Source organism: Macaca mulatta, chromosome 11, assembly GCF_049350105.2.
Source record: "Macaca mulatta isolate MMU2019108-1 chromosome 11, T2T-MMU8v2.0, whole genome shotgun sequence".
Classification (NCBI taxonomy): Eukaryota; Metazoa; Chordata; class Mammalia; order Primates; family Cercopithecidae; genus Macaca; species Macaca mulatta.
Genome location: NC_133416.1, coordinates 24,306,460 through 24,324,610, shown reverse-complemented (window position 1 = coordinate 24,324,610; position 18,151 = coordinate 24,306,460). Strand labels below are relative to the sequence as shown.

The 18,151-nt window shown below is 36.0% G+C and overlaps 1 protein-coding gene across 4 annotated transcripts in view; it reads left to right on the top strand.

Moving 5' to 3' along the window:
• Nucleotides 1-18,151, top strand: part of ABCC9 (ATP binding cassette subfamily C member 9) — a 139,975-nt gene that overhangs the window by 47,210 nt on the left and 74,614 nt on the right. For all 4 annotated transcript variants that reach the window (XM_077953698.1, XM_077953697.1, XM_001098888.5 and 1 more), the window contains exons 16-18: nt 4,022-4,129; nt 11,243-11,315; nt 14,289-14,394. In XM_077953698.1, coding sequence (XP_077809824.1) covers nt 4,022-4,129; nt 11,243-11,315; nt 14,289-14,394 — 287 coding nt within the window. The remainder of the gene's footprint in view (nt 1-4,021; nt 4,130-11,242; nt 11,316-14,288; nt 14,395-18,151) is intronic.

The following is an 18,151-nucleotide window of genomic DNA, read 5'->3' as shown; positions in this document are numbered from 1 at the left end:
AAAAGAGTATTCCACTCAGGAGAACTAGCAGATGCAAAGGTGTTGAGGTAGGAATTAATTTGGTGTATTCAAGGAACAGAGGGGTACTGTGGTTGGAGCCTGGTAAAGAAGAGAAAGATGAGATGATGTGAGAACAATGATTGAGGGCCCCTGTAAGCCACGGAAAGCGTTTAGATTTTATTGACATGCAATAGGAAATTACTGGAAGGTTTCAAAGTAGGGAGTAATATAATTTCATTTATATTTTTGATATAATTTCATTTATATGTTGTTTTCTGTGTAGAGGGAAGTCAATGGAGGACAAAGAGTAAAACACATAGATCAGTAAAGAAGTAATTATAATAATATAGGCAGGAGAGGATGACAGAATTACAGCTTTTGGTCCAGTTGCAGTGGATATTGTGAAAAAAGGAGATCAAATTCAGTGTACACTTTAGAGGTTGAGCTGATAAAGACTTGCCGATAGATTGGATGGGGGCGATGAGGCAGAAAGAGGACTCAAGGAAGAATCCTAGGTTACTGGCTTGACTTCTGGGTAGATGATATAGCTGTTGAGATAGAATAAAGAGGTACATTTTGCACGTGCAAATTTTGAGATACTTCTTAACCCAAGAAGAGACATAAGCTTTGGAGATATAAATTTAAGAGTCACTAGCCATTAGATAATACTTAAATCAATGACTGGATTATAAAATTTTCTTGAAGGAAGTGTCTAAAAAAATCTGAAGAAATTCTTAAAAATTAATATATTTCACAAAGTAGAAAAGCATTATTCCACAGTGAGTCATAAGTTAATATTAGTTATAATTGTTACTATTAGAAAAAATATGAATATATTTACCATTTAGGTGAACCAACACAAATGTATATGCAATCTCCTGACTGGAACTGATTGGAATTTGGAAAGCTTTTGCCAGGAAATTAATCTATATTTTTTACATCATGTTTAAAACTGCTAAAAATAGTTAAGGCAATCATGTAGCTATATTTAGACTTATTTCCTTCTGCTGTTCTGGAGGGTTTTTGTTTGTTTGTTTGTCTGTTTTTGTTTTTTAACTTTCTGGTAAGTTGTTTTACTGGACAGGTATGATTTTGTCCGAGAAGAGACCACCACCATGCTTATATATGCTGGGGGAACAATGCCTCAAAGTGTTTATTTGTTATTGTGTGGACATGGATACAAAGACAAAAATATTAAAGGATGTCTAAACTTTTAGGCAATAGGGGGTCAAATATTTGATTAGAACTAGTCTCGTCACTCTTTGGATGGTCCTAGACTACCAAGGAACTTGTCTTTCAGAGATATGGGGATGAGCAGAATGAGATTACCTCAAGAAATGGGATATAGGAGGTCAAGTTCATGGAGTTAGGGAAATCTGAAGAATTTTTTTGTATGAGATGTGGCATAGAAGAAAAATTGAACTGAGAAAAGGTTTTGGAAAGAAAAAAAGAATCCCCTTCAAATGCATCCAACATCTTCAGGGTTATTGAAACCAGACTGAACTTCTTGATGTCTTTCAGGGTCATTCATCACTGCTGAGGGGCCAAACCACAAATGACAAACTTTTTAAAATGGAGTGAAAAAAGTTGTGTGTTTGAAAATAACACTAGTGGAAACTCCTTCTTGAGAGCGCTTAAGATACTATGTATTCTGTAAAAACTTAGAGTTAAGTGGTTTTGGCTGTAGAACCTCCATGGAGAATTAGTGACAGTCTAGGGCCAAAGTCTCTTCATATTACATCTGTGGAACTTCGACTCAAATCTCTGTCAACACATCTACTCTTCCCACCCTCTTCTTAGTTTTGTGAAGGGCATGAAGTCATTTCTTTTGGACCTGTGGGGGCAATAATGTTACAGAATTAAAGACTCTAGAAGACAGTACATTTTATATGTAGGTGTAGACCTGTTTTGCATGGAAAATATACTTAGCCTAAAGGATAGTGGCTTTCTACAACCTCTCATGCAGTGTACTTCCAGGAGTATTTGTGAGGGCTGTGAGAAGGAAAAATAAAACTAAAATAAAGTTAATGAACATACTCTCCTCCTCTCTCTCTTTGTGTTAAGTCAAAATATATTAGTATTTTCTGTGTGACAGAACCCCTGCTAGTGTCTTACTTTCTAATCTTTTCAGTGGCTTTTTAATTTGTGTATTTATTGGCATGTAGCCTAGCAATGTACTATTTGATAGTTTGGGTGTTCTCTTGATACACCAGTTGATGGAAACTGGAAGAGCATTATCTTGTTTGGATTAAATTACTGATTATTTGAGGACATTCCTAATTCCCATGGTAGAACCCAGTGGATTTTTCAAAAAGCTAAACCTGCAGTTCCAGGCCAAAAAATAACCCCCCAAAACCAATAACATTCACAATTCTAGAATCCTTTGCTTTTCTAGGTAACTTAACAGTTTAAAGTGTATTATTACTTAACCTTCATAGTCTCTATAAGGTATTTGTGTAGGAAGACAATTATGGCTGAGTGCATTGGTTCATACCTATAGTCCCAGCACTCTAGGAAACTGAGATGGGCGGATTGCTGGTATCCAGGTGTTTGACACCAACCTGGGCAACATAGGGAGTACCTGTCTGCACAAATAGTAAATAAGTTAGCCAGGCATGGTGGCAAATGCACCTGTAGTCTCAGCTTCTCAGGAGGCTGAGGTGGGAGGATCACTTGAGCCTGGGAGGTCAAGGCTGCAGTGAGATGTGTTCATGCCACTGCACTCCAGCCTGGGTGACAGAGTGCGACTCAGTTGCAAAAAAAAAAAAAAAAAAGGTTAATTATTTATGTTGAAATACTGACTCAATATGTTTCTGGAAGAAATTTTGAGTTTTAAAATTTTTCCAAATTAGAGATTTATGAGCTAAATATTGCACCTTCTCGTTAGCCATTTATCTCTGTGTGAAACTGAACTAAAAAATTAGAGAATAACAGATTTCTAGGTATGACTTACAATCACCTTAAATATATGGAGACTGTCACACCTCAGCTGGCATCCTCTTTATAATGGATATTTTAGTCCGTTGACTGGGAATAGGGCTATAACATTGGAGATAGACTAGATCATTCTATAAGACTTACGGATCTCCTGATGAAACACTGTAATATCTTTGGACAAAAATTCTAGATCTTTATGCTTTTGTCAATCCATAGCAGATGCTGGGTGCTGTGCAGCTCAATCTGATTTATGTGAGTGTATCAGATTAAAACTCCTCATGATTCAGAGAATAATCAATAATGTACTGGTGGAACATTTACAAGCCTGATAGCTGTATTAGTCTATTCTTACGCTGCTAATAAAGACATACCTGAGACTGGGTAATTTATAAAGGAAAGAGGTTTAATGGACTCACAGTTCTACATGACTGGGGAGGCCTCACAATCACGGTGGAAGGCAAAGAAGAAGCAAAGGCACATCTTATATGGTGGCAGACATGAGAGCGTGTGCAGGGGAACTCCCCTATTTAAAACCATCAGATCTCCTGAGACTTATTCACTATCACGAGAACAACACGGGAAAAGGCCCCCCCATCCATGATTCAATTACCTCCCACTGGGTCCCTCCCACGACAGCCAAACCATATGATAGTCTAACAAATGGATTCTAGTTTGACCTGAGTTAATCTGATCACCTTTTAACACCACACAGTTGTTTTTATTGCCTGGGCATAATCCATACATATCACTGGAGAAAGATTATCCAAAAAGCTTATCTATGCCACTGGAGAAAGATAATCCATCCATATCACTGGAGAAAGATTATGGGACTCTGTACTTTAACTTCCATCATTTGCAAGTATCCTATTTTCATATTTTCTTAAGAGGCATGTGAATGAGGTTTAACTATAACTTAAGAATTTTTCTTTTTTTTTTTTTATGAAGGAGTCATTGAAATAATTAAAATATGACATCCACTTGTTTCTTTTTCTTGGAACTTAGTTAGCAATGTGAGTAAATGTTCGGTAAAACCTCATTTTTTTAATAAAGCTCCAACTTGTGTTCTTTTCCTTTTGGAATGCAGCAGCCAAAAACTATAAACAGGAAACAGCCTGGAAGATATCACCTGGACAGCTATGAGCAATCAACACGGCGTCTACGTCCCACAGAAACAGAGGACATCGCAATAAAGGTTATTTTTATTTCCTGGATTCTTACATGAATAGATACATTTATGTTACTACTTTATGGCGAAGTTCTGTGAAAGTGTCCTAAATTGTGCCTTTAAATTCTTTTTACAGTTGTCATTAACCCTAACAACATTTTAAAAAATATCTGAGTTTTAGTTGTCAGTTCTTCCTCACCTCCCAGCCACAATTTTTGCTCCAGCAGCACATTTCAATAACCAGAGAATGTGCCTTTCCTCTGAATCTGCTTTAGAAGCTAGTGTTGCATGTATGTTTTTCTGGTATTCCTATGTTTATCAACCAAATAAATTGATTCATGGAGAATACCAACATTATAAATTCGTATTTTAGGAATATAAATTAGATAGTCATTGTTTTCAATCAGGGGAGACTCAGACTAGTGTATGCATTCACCAGTTTCCCGGTACTGCCCTTGATCTCATTTCAAACTTGGCTATTTGGACTCTCCCCAGGCATTGCGCTTAAGTTAAGGCAGAACAGGCAACCTAGAGTTGGGGATAAGAGGGAGTGGTCAGTGTTGTGCAGGAACTGGAATAGCTGCCAGCAGCAGTCAAGGGCCTCCATCCATGGGAGCTGCCAGAGTCCTGGAAACTTAGCAAACTGGCTGCATTGGCTATTGGAGGATATCCAATTCCTCTGCACAGCCTAGGCCAGTCAGAGAGACAGAGAGGCTCAGTATGGGGTGTGTAGTAGAGCCAAGAGCTATGTTTAGGTCTCTCTCTCCTTGACACCTGACACAATACCTTCCCACAATAGCCACTTCATAATCGGAACAAACCTGTGATTGAATGGAACAAGCTAGTGCTAGCCCTCCCTTTTCCACTAACTTGATGTTTGGGCACATTACTATGCCTCACTGAGCCATGGTTTGCCCATCTTGAGGTGGACATGCCATTTTAGTGTGGTTTTTTGGGGGTTAAAATGATATGTCACATAGGAATTTTAAAGAGGGTTCTAGTGATTCTTGACTTTGGTTATGCGTTAGAATCACCTACAAAGATTTAAAAAAATATGTGTGTGTGTGTGTGTGTGTGTGTGTGTGTGTGTGTGTGTGTGTGTGTGTGTGGTGTTCCTAGGCAATTATCATGGTCAGGCAGAGTGTGAACTAGGGGCTATGAAAAGATAAGGAATGAGAGATTGGAAAGGGTCCTCTATGCTGTTGTTTCCCCACAATGCCCAGATAACAACTAATGTATTGGTGAATAAAAAGCAGGGCCAGTTTTTAATTGACATTTTCTGTTCACTAGAGTAGGAATCTAAAAATATGTCTTTTCCATGTGTTTCATTAATTTTCATTTTGAAAGAAAAAAGAGAGACTATTATGATTTTTTTTTCCAAAATTGACCATTCACGCATTAGAAAAATAGCTGCTTATCAATGGCTCTGACTTTGCTGTGCTTCTGAATGGCCTCCGCAGTTTCAGGCTCACTTTCAAGCTCAAATTAATTTTTTTATTTATGGCGAAAGCTCACAAATTGGTAATGATGTATTTATTTTTTGAAATATTTTTATTGTGAAATACTATATACTTCAGAGAAGTACGTATTTATATCAGCAGCTCCCTCAGAAAATGCAGCAACACATGTATCTGCTGTCTTCTTACATATTTCCTGAGATATAATTGCCACCCCGACTCTTACAGTCATCATTTCCTTGATTATTCTTGCTATGCACGCATCCCTAAAAACATATTTTTAGTTTCTTAAAAGTTTAAATATGTGTGTATGGGTGTGTGTTGCTTCTTTTGCTCAACATTGTGTATGTGTAATTCATCCATACTGCTGTAACCACAATTCATTCACTCTCATTGCTGTTCTATTGTATAAATTGTTCTATTGTATAAATATACCAGAAGTTAATTATCTGTTCTACTTTTGATGGGCTGTTGGGTGTTTTTCAGTTTGGGGGTATTGTGAACAGTTGCTGAGTTATACGGTATGTGCATCCTCAGCCTTCCTAGATAATGGCAAACTGCTTTCCAAAGTGATGGTGCCAATTTACACTTTCACCAGAAGTGACTGAGAGTTCCAATTGTTCTACATCTTCACTAAAAAAATGCTTTTCTTTCTTTTTTTTTTTGCCAAGTGTTATGTGCTGGGAGAGATGCAACTGTATCTTGCTGTGGTTTTTATTTGCATTTTTCTGATTACAAATAAGGTCAGACAACTTGCGATAAAGTTATATTTATGAAAATGGCCATCGGGGTTTGGGTTTGGATTTCTCTTTTGTGAATTACGAGGTTGTTTGTCCTTCTTCTCTTTAAAAATTCTTGGCCAGGCCTCGTGGCTCATGCCTGTGATTTCAGCACTTTGGGAGACCGAGGTGGGTGGATCGCGAGGTCAGGAGATCGAGACCATCCTGGCTGACATGGTGAAACCTGTCTGTACTAACAATGCAATAAATTAGCCGGGCGTGGTGGCAGACACCTGTAGTCCCAGCTACTCGGGAGGCCGAGGCAGGGAGGCAGGGAAATGGCGTGAACCCGGGAGGCAGAGCTTGCAGTGAACCAAGATCGCACCACTGCACTCCAGCCTGGAGGACAGAGCGAGACTCCGTCTCAAAAAAAAAAAAAAAAAAAAAAAAAAAAAAAAAAAAAATTCTTGGTACTACTTTGACAGTCAAATATGTTGCAAAATTCTTCTCCCACTCTATGTGGCTTGGCTTTCTGCTCTATGATATCTTTCACTGAGCAGAAGTTCTTAATTTTGATATAGTCTAGTATACAACTTTTCCTTTATGGTTAATGCTTTGGTGTTCGGTCTTATTTAAGAAAACTTTTCCTACCCAGAGGCCATGATGACGTTCTATATTAGCTCCTAAAAGCTTTGAAGCTACACTTTTTACCTTTAGTCCTTTAATACACATAAAATCAAATTTTGTGTTTAGTATGAAGTAGGGATGTGATTTAGTAGGTAAATCAGTGATGAATAATTTATTAGTAAATCATAAATGTAGCAGTAGTACATTTAGTCATTTTCCCAAATATAGTAGTAAATCAGTAAGGTCTGATTTAATGTTTTCAAGTGTGATATCTAGTTGCCTAGCCCCATATATTGATCACTGTCCCCACTGATCTTCAGTGTGATGTCAGTTACACATCAAGGATCTATATGTGTGCGAATCAGTTGATAGCCTTTACTGATTTTTCTCAGATTTATTTGTCTGTTCAATATCCTGCTGTAATGATTACTATAGCTTTCTGATGAACATTGATACCTTTTAGAACAAGTCTTTATAACTATATTTTTGGTTTTTTTGTTTTTTGTTTTTTGTCCTTCTTAGCTATACTTGGCCCCTTGGGGGAAGGAGGCTTAGGTGGTCTGGGGCTCACACCTTTGAATTTGTATTTTTTCCTTATAGTTTGACTTGGCATTTCCTAACTGCTTCTTTTGGTGAGATTTTTTACAAACCAAATTTTGTTCATCGTTGTTACTTATTTTCAGAAGGAGAAAATGGACAATGGTCTATCTGTGCCCTGCCTTTACATTTAAAAAAACATTCTTTTCATTGAGGTGAAATTCACTTAGCAGACAACCATTTCAAAGTGAACAGTCCAGTGGCATTTAGTACATTCACAATGTTGTGCAACATTTACCTAGTTCCAAAACTGTTTCATCACCCCAAGAGGAAATCTCAAACCCATTAAGCAATTGCTTCCCATTTCCCACTCCCCTTGCCCTGGGCAGCAACCAATGGATTTGCGTATTCTGGATATTTCATATAAATGGAATCATATACTAGGTGACATTTTGTGTCTATCTGGCTCCTGCTTTTAAATTTTAATTCATTCTTTCCCTGTATCCTTGATACTCCTTCCTATCAAAGTCACCTCATCCGCAATATACATACCCCTACCCCCATCATTATAGAACCAGCTCTAATGTGCTTGATGTGCTTAGGCATGCTCATATATTTGTAAAATATGTAGCGTTGTCATAAGTGTCTATGTGCTCTCAATTTATTTAAGTGTTTTCTTGATGTTTTGCTTCTGCTAAGTGCACCATTGTGTCCTGTAGACTGTGTCGCTGCGTTTTTACTTATCCCCTAGTGATGTACACTGAGCTTGCCTCCATCTTTCCTCTATCAGAAACCCTGCTATGATGTTCATCATTGTACTATCCTTACAAGATGCTTTGCAAAGACCGATTTATATATTAGCTGATTCTCCAAGTTCAGACATCTAGTTGGGGAAGTCGGGATTTTAACCCTGCTGGTGGGGAATTTAGTGCATTTTGTAAAAGGTGGGAGGGAACGAAATTGTAAATGGTAGCAAGAGAAATTAACTTTAGCCTTCCTGCTCTTCTATCTTTCTTGTGTGGATGTTGTTCCTTCTTTTAGTTCAATGTAGCACCAAATCAGAAGGTGACATTTCATTCTTCTAGTTCTTTCCTGCTACTTTCAGACCATGACCTTCCCCTGTCACACTCATAAAGCTATGGTGTTTTCTGCCTACTCTCACATCTATTATCAAGGACCTCGTAATCACTCTTCCACCTTCACTGTAGATGTGAGTATGTTTCCTAGTCCACCATTCTATCTTTGTATGTGCCACACATGGTTAGGATTTAAACTTCCAAGGGCACAGTCTATCCAGTATCCCGGCCTGAAAATCCCCTAATCTACTGTCATTCCTTTGCACCTCACCTGGATAACTGTGTCACCTTCTCCATAGCACTCAGCAGCCTGGTTTTACATGTGTAGAAGGCATGAGGTTGGATTGCTGCAGAAAGGTACTAAAGGAATTTTCGCATTCTTCATAACAGCACAAATTGAAAGACCCTCCTTTCACTTTCGTTCTCTTTAATTTTTCATTTACACCACTAAATAGCCATAACCCTAAATCAGAATTTCACCATTGTGTGTTCTACCTTGTGTTGAGTCTTTTAGCACTTACACATTTTTATCTTAATGAGAAATTGTTCATTGATATCACAGGTATAATTTACTGCCACACTCATATAATCTGTATTCACACTTGGTCACCACCTGGAACTGCATCCCCTCTATCTTGCTCTATTAGACTAGTCAGTCACTGACAACAAAATCCTGGTACCCAAGTTTTCTCAGGCCTTTAATTTCATGGTCATTGTTTTTTTTAACACCATTGAAACCTTCAATATCTTGAGCCCCTTCTTTTTCTCCCAGTCCTTTAGTACCTTTCTGCAGGAATCCAACCTCGTGCCTTCTACACGTCTATAACCAGGCTGCTGAGTGCTATGGAGAAGGTGACACAGTGATACAGGCCAGCATGGTCACAGATTTATTATCTCCAATCTCAGCTGACTCCCCTCCCCCAGTAGCTATCTGCCATCCTTTCACATGTCTCTTAGCAGCATTATTTTCCAAACCTACAGTAGCTATGCAATTGTCACTACTCTATTGCCACCTCCTTCTCTCCCCTTTTGCCTCCTCTTTCTCCAGATCACCTTAGCTCCCAATTTGCTGAGAACATCAAGGGTGTCATGTAGGGCCCCTCTCAGTTTCATGCTGGCCCTTGTCCACAAGCATCTATTTTTGTGCCTCTTTTAGCCTCCTCACCTACTCTAGGGGAGAAAATGGAATCTTCAGCCTCTAAGGCTGTTTAATTTCTTTGCATGCCCTTTGTCATTTAACCATAATGACAGCCCCAGCCAGCTCTGCCCCAGCTAGCTCTATTCATCATTTCCTCTGACATATTTTATAGTTTTTTGATCTTTGGCCTATTCTCACTATAGTTCTTTACCTACAAATGCTTTCAATGACATTCAGTATATTTTACAAAACTAGTTAAAAGGCCTCTTTTTCCAAAAAGTTTTTTGACTCATCCCAGATGTAAATGATTTTCTTTATGAGCTACTATTGTACTTAGTGTCTGTGTGTCCCCTCTATTTGGTACTTAGCCCATAATGTAGTGTCTTGTACTCACTTCTTTCCATGGTTTACTTACTCAACTGATTGCAAGCTTCAAGAGAGTAGGGAGGATGCATTATGCCTTCTTTGTGATCTATGCCAACCTAACCCTGTGCCTCACACAGAATGAGGATGATCAGCCATATTTACAAAGCAATCAGCAATTCTAATCCAGCCCTTCCGTGAGACCCTCCTTCCATGACTAATTTCATGCTTAGCTATGTTATGGCTATTACTGAATGTTGTGCCATGTGTATTATAAGCTAGAGAAAACCTGCATGGACAAACATAATCTAGCCTTTTCAAGCAGAGTTTTTCACTCTCTAAGTTGTTCATTTTATGAAGAGTTTTTAGGGTTATATGTAGTTATAATTGAGATATCACAAATCCGTTCTGCAAAATTCCTAAACAATAGTGTGCTTAGAAATTTCATTTATGGTTTTGAAATAAGATATTAGTTTATGAGCAAAGTGTATCTTTAATTTCTCCTGATTTTTAGGAGCCCTTCCTCCCGTCATCTATGTCTACTTCATCCTTCTAATTCTTGGGTTCCGTTATTGTTTTATTTCCTATTTTTATAACTGGTAAAAGTATTAAGTCCACTTGAAGCTTGTTAAAACAAATAGATTCTGCGGGATGAATAGAAGGTATTGTGATTTTTGCTGATTGCTGGCATTTATAACACAAGCAATATTGCCTCACTTCTTTTATTATTCTTTACTCTTTTTTTTAACTTCAGTGAATAGTTGGCCTACACAGTTCAGGAAACTCATTAATTACAGTTTTCCTCCTCAGTTAATGAAGTCATTTTGCTGGAATAATCTGTGGTTATTTCTCTTCTTTATTTTAATCACTAGGATTTGGGGAATTGTCTGGCAGTAAGAAAATAATTAATGTAGGGATTTCATTGGAAAGTGTTTGGGACAATTGTCTTTTAAGAATGTCCATATGTAAACAATCCGGTAATCCCAAATTTTCAGAGATTTTTAGCATTCTTCATAATATCGCAAATTGAAAGACCCTCCTTTCACTTTCATTCTCTTTAATTTTTCATTTACACCACTAAAAAACCATAACTCTAAATCAGAATTTCACCATTGTGTGCTCTACCTTGGGTTGAGTCTTTTAGCACTTACAAATTTTTATTTTAATTAGAATTATTCATTGATACCACACATATAATTTAATTTCTATATTTTTATTTGTAGGTCACAAATGGATACTTTTCATGGGGCAGTGGTTTAGCCACATTATCCAATATAGACATTCGAATTCCAACAGGTAAGAGTCATTTGTTATGCATATTTGTAATTGTTCATGACCATAACCATAGTTTTCCAAGATAATTGAGCCTAACAAAGAGAGACTTTAAAGACATAAATATTATTTATGGTTACCTATTTGCACCATTCTGCTTGTGAGCCACTGTGTCACTGTGGGAATGGCTGGAAATGATAAGACCTGCCTTTCACCATGGGTCTATACCTTTGGACAATTATTTACTGTTCATTTGCTGATTTGGGCAATTTAAACAGTGGGGTGGTTGATTTCACTTTTTGTTTGAGAAACACTTTAAAGAAAGAGTATATGAGAAACTTATTTTCTATTTCTGAGAAATACTGAGGAAGTTTTCAAGATACTTAAAACTTACATATCCAATAATTATATTTAATATTTTTAAAAAGTTTTATTGAAGTTTAATTGATCCACAAAAATTGCATATATTTAATGCTTACATTTTGATGAGTTTGGGCATATGTATATACGTGTGAAAAACATCACCACAATAAAGGTGTTCAATATGCAATCGCTACCAAAAATTTCCTTATGTTCTTCTTTTCTTCTAGTGTTTATTTTCTTCTGTTTTTACTTTATTTTTTGTGGGAAGAACACTTAACATGAGATTTATCCTCTTAACACATTTTAAAGTACACAGGGCTATGTTGTTAATTGTACATACTCTATTAACCAGCAGATTTCTAGAACTTATTCATCCCACATAACTAAAATCCAAAAATAACTATTGAACAACAATTTCCCATTTTCCCTTTCCCCCATCTCCTGGAACCCACAATTCTATTTTCTGCTTCTGTGAAAAGAAGTGTCTAAACTTTTGACTAAATTAATTAAAATACCTAAAATAGTCAAAATTTTAGATACCTCATATAAGTGGAATCATAGAGTATTTCTCCTTCTATGGCTTGCTTATTTCATTTAGCATAATGTCCTCTAGGTTCATCCATGTTGTTGTGAATGGCAGGATTTCCTTCTTTTTATAAGACTGAATAATATCCCATTGCATGTATATACCACATTTTCTTTATTCATTCATCTGTCAATGGACATTTGGGTTGTTTCAATATCTTGGCTATTGTGAATGATGCTACAATGAAGATGGGGGAGCAGATATTTCTTTGAGACCCTAATTCTGATTCTCTTGCATAATACCCAGAAGCGGGATTGCTGGATCATATGACAATTCTATTTTTAGTTTTTCGAGGAACCTCCATGCTGTTTTCCATTGTTGGCTGCACAATTCTACATTGCCAGCAACAGTGTGTAAGGGTTCCAGTTTCTCCACATCCTCACTAACACTTGTTATCTTTCTTTTTTGTTGTTGTTACAGCCATTCTAACAGGTGTGAGGTGATATCTCATTATGGTTGTGATTTGCATTTCCCTGATGATTAGTGTTGTTGAATGCTATTTAATATATACCTGGTGGCCATTTGTGTGTCTTACTTGGAGAAATATCTCTATTCAGGTTCTTTGTCCATTTTTTAATTCAATTGTTTTGTTTCTGTTTCCGTTTTTTGTTTTTTTTTTTTTTTACTATTTTATATTTTGGATATTAATCTCTTATCAGACAGATAGTTTGCAAATATATTCTCTCATTCCATAAGTCTCCTTTTCATTCTGTTGTTTCCTTTGCTGTGCAGAAGCTCTTTAGTTTGATATGCTTCTACTTATCTATTTTTGGTTTTATTGCCTGTGCTTTGGTGTGAAATCCAAGAAATCACTGCCAAGTTCAATGCCAAGAAGCATTTCCTCTATTTTTTCTTTAAGGATTTTTATAGTTTCAGGTCTGACATTTAAGTTTTTAATTCATTTTGAGTTTATTTTTGTGTATGGTGTAGTATAGGCCAATTTTATTCTTTTGTATGTAGATATCCAGTTTGTTGAAACCACTTGCTGAAGACCAGTTGATTGCATATGTATGGGTTTATTTATGGTCTCTCTCTTCTGTTCCATTGATATATGCATGTGTCTTTATGCAAGTACCATACTGTTTTGAATACTGTAGGTTTGTAATATATTTTGCAAGCAAAAAGTGTGATACTTCCAGCTTTGTTCTGCTTTCTTAAGATAGCTTTGGCTATTTGGGGTCTACTGTTTCCATATGAATTTTGGAATTGATTTTTCTATTTCTGTAAAAAATGCCATTGGGATTTTGATAAGGATTACATTGAATCTGTAGATTGCTTTGGGTAGTATGGACATTTTAACAATATTAATTCTTCTAGTCACTAAGCCCAGATGTCTTTTCATTTTTTTGTTTGTGTTAATTTCACCAATGTCATAGTTTTCAGTGTATATGTTTTTCACCTCCCTGGTTAATTTTATTTCCAAGTACTTATATGCTAACAACAAATGATCTCAAATTAAGAAAACAATACTATCCACGATGGCATCAAAAGGAATAAAATATTTAGGAATAAACCCAGTACTTTTTCCTTAAAATGTCTCTGTAATTGAATAGAAATTTTTTTGACCTGGCCTGATGTTCATTAGAAATAGATTTTTCTATTATAAATGCAAAGACATAGATTTTTCTATTATACATGCAAAGACACTCTCTTCTTCAAAGAGAAATTGGAGAAGAGAGTGCCTTAATAAATTCACCCAAATCATTTTTATCTCAATTATTTATTTTAGTCAAAACTGTCCTTTATATTCTGAATGAATTGAATATTAAAGTTAAAACTAATCTTGATGATCTAGGCAATTATTTCATTGCTCTCTTTACTGATATCAGCCATTCTCTTAGTTTTTAAAATGATAAATCATTATATATATATTTTTTTCCTTTTCCAAAAAGATGTGTCAGAGAAAGGAGCTGTTTAGAATACCTTATTGCTGGAGATCAAAACTGGGCCATTGATTGTAAAACATTAGCTTTTTCTAAATGTGTTTTGATTTTATTTCACTAAGAATCCATCTCATTCTGTAGTTATCCTTTGTTTTGCTTTCTTAGGTCAGTTAACCATGATTGTGGGCCAAGTAGGATGTGGGAAGTCCTCTCTTCTCCTTGCCATCCTTGGTGAGATGCAGACGTTGGAAGGAAAAGTTCACTGGAGCAAGTATGTATATTTTAAGTTGGCTTCCATTGCTATGTCATACATCTGATAATCTTCCAAGGAAAGAACTTAGACAAATACATTTAAATGTTCTAACTCTGAAGACCACTCAGAAATAAGCACAGCTTTTAAAAAATTGGTGGAAACCTTCAAAGTCATAAATAAAAAGTTACAAAACAATTTATTACAAAAGTTGTTTATAATAATATAAACTACTATATCGCTGAGACAAAAGTAAGGATGGGATTGTAAAGATAGATTTTTAATTTAAGTGGGTAATGCTTAAAGAAATAACTTAAAAGTTTACTCAATAATAAAATAAGTTATGGAAAATTTACATTATTTATAAAGCTTAAATAGAAACAGTGCTTTAAAGGTTCAATGTTCAGAGAAGAAATATCAAATGATCTTTTCCAAAATCTGTATAAGAAATGAAAATCAACTATTTATCCTTATACTTAAACTAGATACTAGAAGTATATAGTTGGAGATATGAATAGATTTGATTAGTATATTATGCAATTCTAATGACATGGAAAATAGAGTGCATCTTCCAGACATTTGAATGATCGCTTCCAAAATGATGTTTCTTCTAGATATTTGAATGGTGGTCAAAGCACATTGTGGTAATAAAGTGATTCAGAAAAATGTTACATAATTGGTTAACAAAGAGTAAGTTATGCTTATTTAGTTTGGCCTACTTAGTAGACTCCTCATAAGTAGTTTATGAATAAATTGGCTACAGCTGATCTAAGAAATTAGGCTACAGACCAGTGGTTCTCAAACAGGTGTGATTTTTGCCCCCAGGGACATTTGGCAATATCTGGAGACATTTTTGGTTTTACACTGAAGCATTGGGTTGCTACTGGTCTGGTGGATAGAGGGCAGGGATGCTGCTAAACATCCTACAGTGCACAAGACAGCCCCCATACCAAGGGATTCTCTTGTCCCAAATATCAATTGTGTTGAGGTTGGGAAACCCACAGATGTTCTTTCATATCATTTTGTACCTACTATCATGAATTCCGCTGTGGCTGAGTTTGCTGTTTACATACACAGACATCTCTCAAGAATGAGAAGACTATGGGCCTTTTAAGAGTATATCATATTTTAAACTCCAATTAAGAAAAAAATTCTAGGTTGTGAAATTCAGGCTGAAATTAGCAGAAGTGTAAATCCTGTTTTCAATGTCATTGGCAAAAGAAGAAGACTGAATTGTCGAGTGTACATTTTATCCCTGTTGAGCAAATCTAGCAGATAGTAACCTTGCAACTGTTTAGTGCACCTCCAGCAGAGAGCTCAGTAAAACATTGCTACTTCAGTTTGCTTCATGGTAGTAGACAAGGTTTCCCCTGCCACTATCCTCAGGCAGTAGACGGTGTCAGTCACTAACCTCAGGCACTAGATGATGTTCCCCTAGCCACTTGGATGAAGCCACTTCCATCTTGGATGAAGAAGCAGATCCCACTGGATTTAATTATATTGTGTGGCTTGTACAGTTATAATTAAGTTATTTGGGTTTTGTTTTTATCCTGATTTACCACCATTAAAACAGAGAGAAAGAATGACAGTGACAGAAAAGGCTTGAGATTTTATTTTCATACTACCAGGAAGATCTCCTAATCTGGCCTGTTCCAAGTGTAATTTAACTTTCCAGGCCCCAGCTCCACTTGAGCTAAATTGACCCCCAATATTGTCATTCATAATTATCATTGTGTTAATGAATAAAGAAATGATGTGAGGATGCAGAAAATATTCTTTATAACCTACTTATTTATTTTCTTGCTTTCCTAAGCATGTATATGATTTATATCATGTCTTATTTCATAAAGTTTTGTATTGTTTTATTTAAAACAACATAGTATAGTAGAGTTTGAAAGATAAAGGTAAATAAAAATTTTAAAATATTATTTAAATAATCATCTGAAGTTGTAATAGACAGAAATGCATGTACTGAAGTCCTGTATAATTATAACATATGGGCCACAAATTTCTCTCTGAACTTCATGAAAGCTAAGCAAAGAAGGAAACGTGAGGAAAAAAACAGCATACATTTACTCAGTAGAGACTGATTTTTCTCTTTTTGGAGAGAACTGTGAAAGAAATCTGCCAGCTGTGGTTTATGCCTGTAATCCCAGCACTTTGGGATGCTGAGGGAGGAGTATCACTTGAAAACAGCAGTTCGAGACCAGCCAGGACAATGTAGTGAGACCCTATCTGTACAAAAAAAAAAATTTAAATAAGCAGGTCATGGTGATGCATGCCTGTAGTCTTAGTTACTTGACAGACTGAGGTAGGAATATCTCTTGAGTCCAGGAGTTTGAGTCTGTAGTGAGCTGTGAATGTGCCACCATACTCCAGCCTGGGCAACAGAGTGAGACCATTTCTCTTAAAAAAAAAAAAAATTAAGAGAAATCTTCCACATACCTTATAATAAGTCAATAAAAGGTTAATTCCTAATGTCCTCAATAGTCCTAAAATTTATTTGAAAGCAAATTCCATGTGCCAATTATTACAAATACAATTCAGAATATAATATTAGATTACAGATTATATAGTAAATGTTATTTGAAGATTTAGAGGGCATGCAAGCGGTGGTGAAGAATATGGTATGGGTAGGATCAGAACAACAGAGTCTAAGTATGCAGATCTTCAACATCTAGTTTGATGCAGGAATGAAATTAACTACATTTGAAGAAATGCATAAATTGTACATCAGTTGGAGCATCTTCTATGTTTAGTATGGAATATAGATACTTTGTTTCTTAGTCTTTTTTTTTTTTCATTCAACATTTACTGAGTACGTCCTTCATGCCAAACACTGATTTAGGTATCAAGGATATAGAAGTGAACAAGACAAGTCTCTATCTCATGTGGTTACAGTCTAGAACGTGGCCTGTGTATAAGTAATCAACAACAACAAAAAAGACATAATATTAGATTTTGATAAATGCTGTGACGATGATAAAACAAGGCAATATAGTAAAAAGTACTATACCTGTGAGGTGTGATTGAGGATCTAAAAAGGGTCTAGAATGGCTAGTAAGTACTTACAGATGCAGGTGCAAGCTGAGGCCACCTGGAAAAGGAAGAAAGCGTTCTGGATATGCTATGGAGTCAAGATTTTGTTCTAAGTTCAGTGGGAAAATATTGTAGAAGTTTAAGTAGAGGAGTGATTTACATTTTGCGAAGATATGACGTACAATTTGAAAAGATGATTCTGACTCGTGGTGTGGAGAATGAATTACAGAGGCAAGAGGGGAAGTGAGGGAAACCATTAAGAGTTCGTTTCACTAATTCAGATGAGAGATGAAGGTAGTTTGATGTACCATGGTAGCTGTGGAATGGACCAAAGTGAATAGATTCAGCATATACCTTGGAGTCAGAACCAGCGGGATGAAAGTGTAAGAAGGAAATTAAGATAATTCAGAGTATCTATAAAATTCCTGTAACTTAAAATTATCTTTTTATGGGCATTTGCCTTACTAGACAACAATGCCATCTTTTCATGGCAGAAAGGACTAAAGTTTTCTTCAAGAATGTTTAAGCTGGTTCAACACACAAAGAAATGAAAATGTAAACTTCTAAAAGTTTGAATAAGTTAATGCAAATTTCATTTTTCTTTAATTAAAAGAATTACTTAATTTTCTTTCATGATATTCTTAATATCTGATAAAACATATTTTAGGATCAGGAATATTCAGAGGCTACTGACATTCTTTTAAAGAGTTATTTGTAATTACTCTTTTCATTCCAGAAA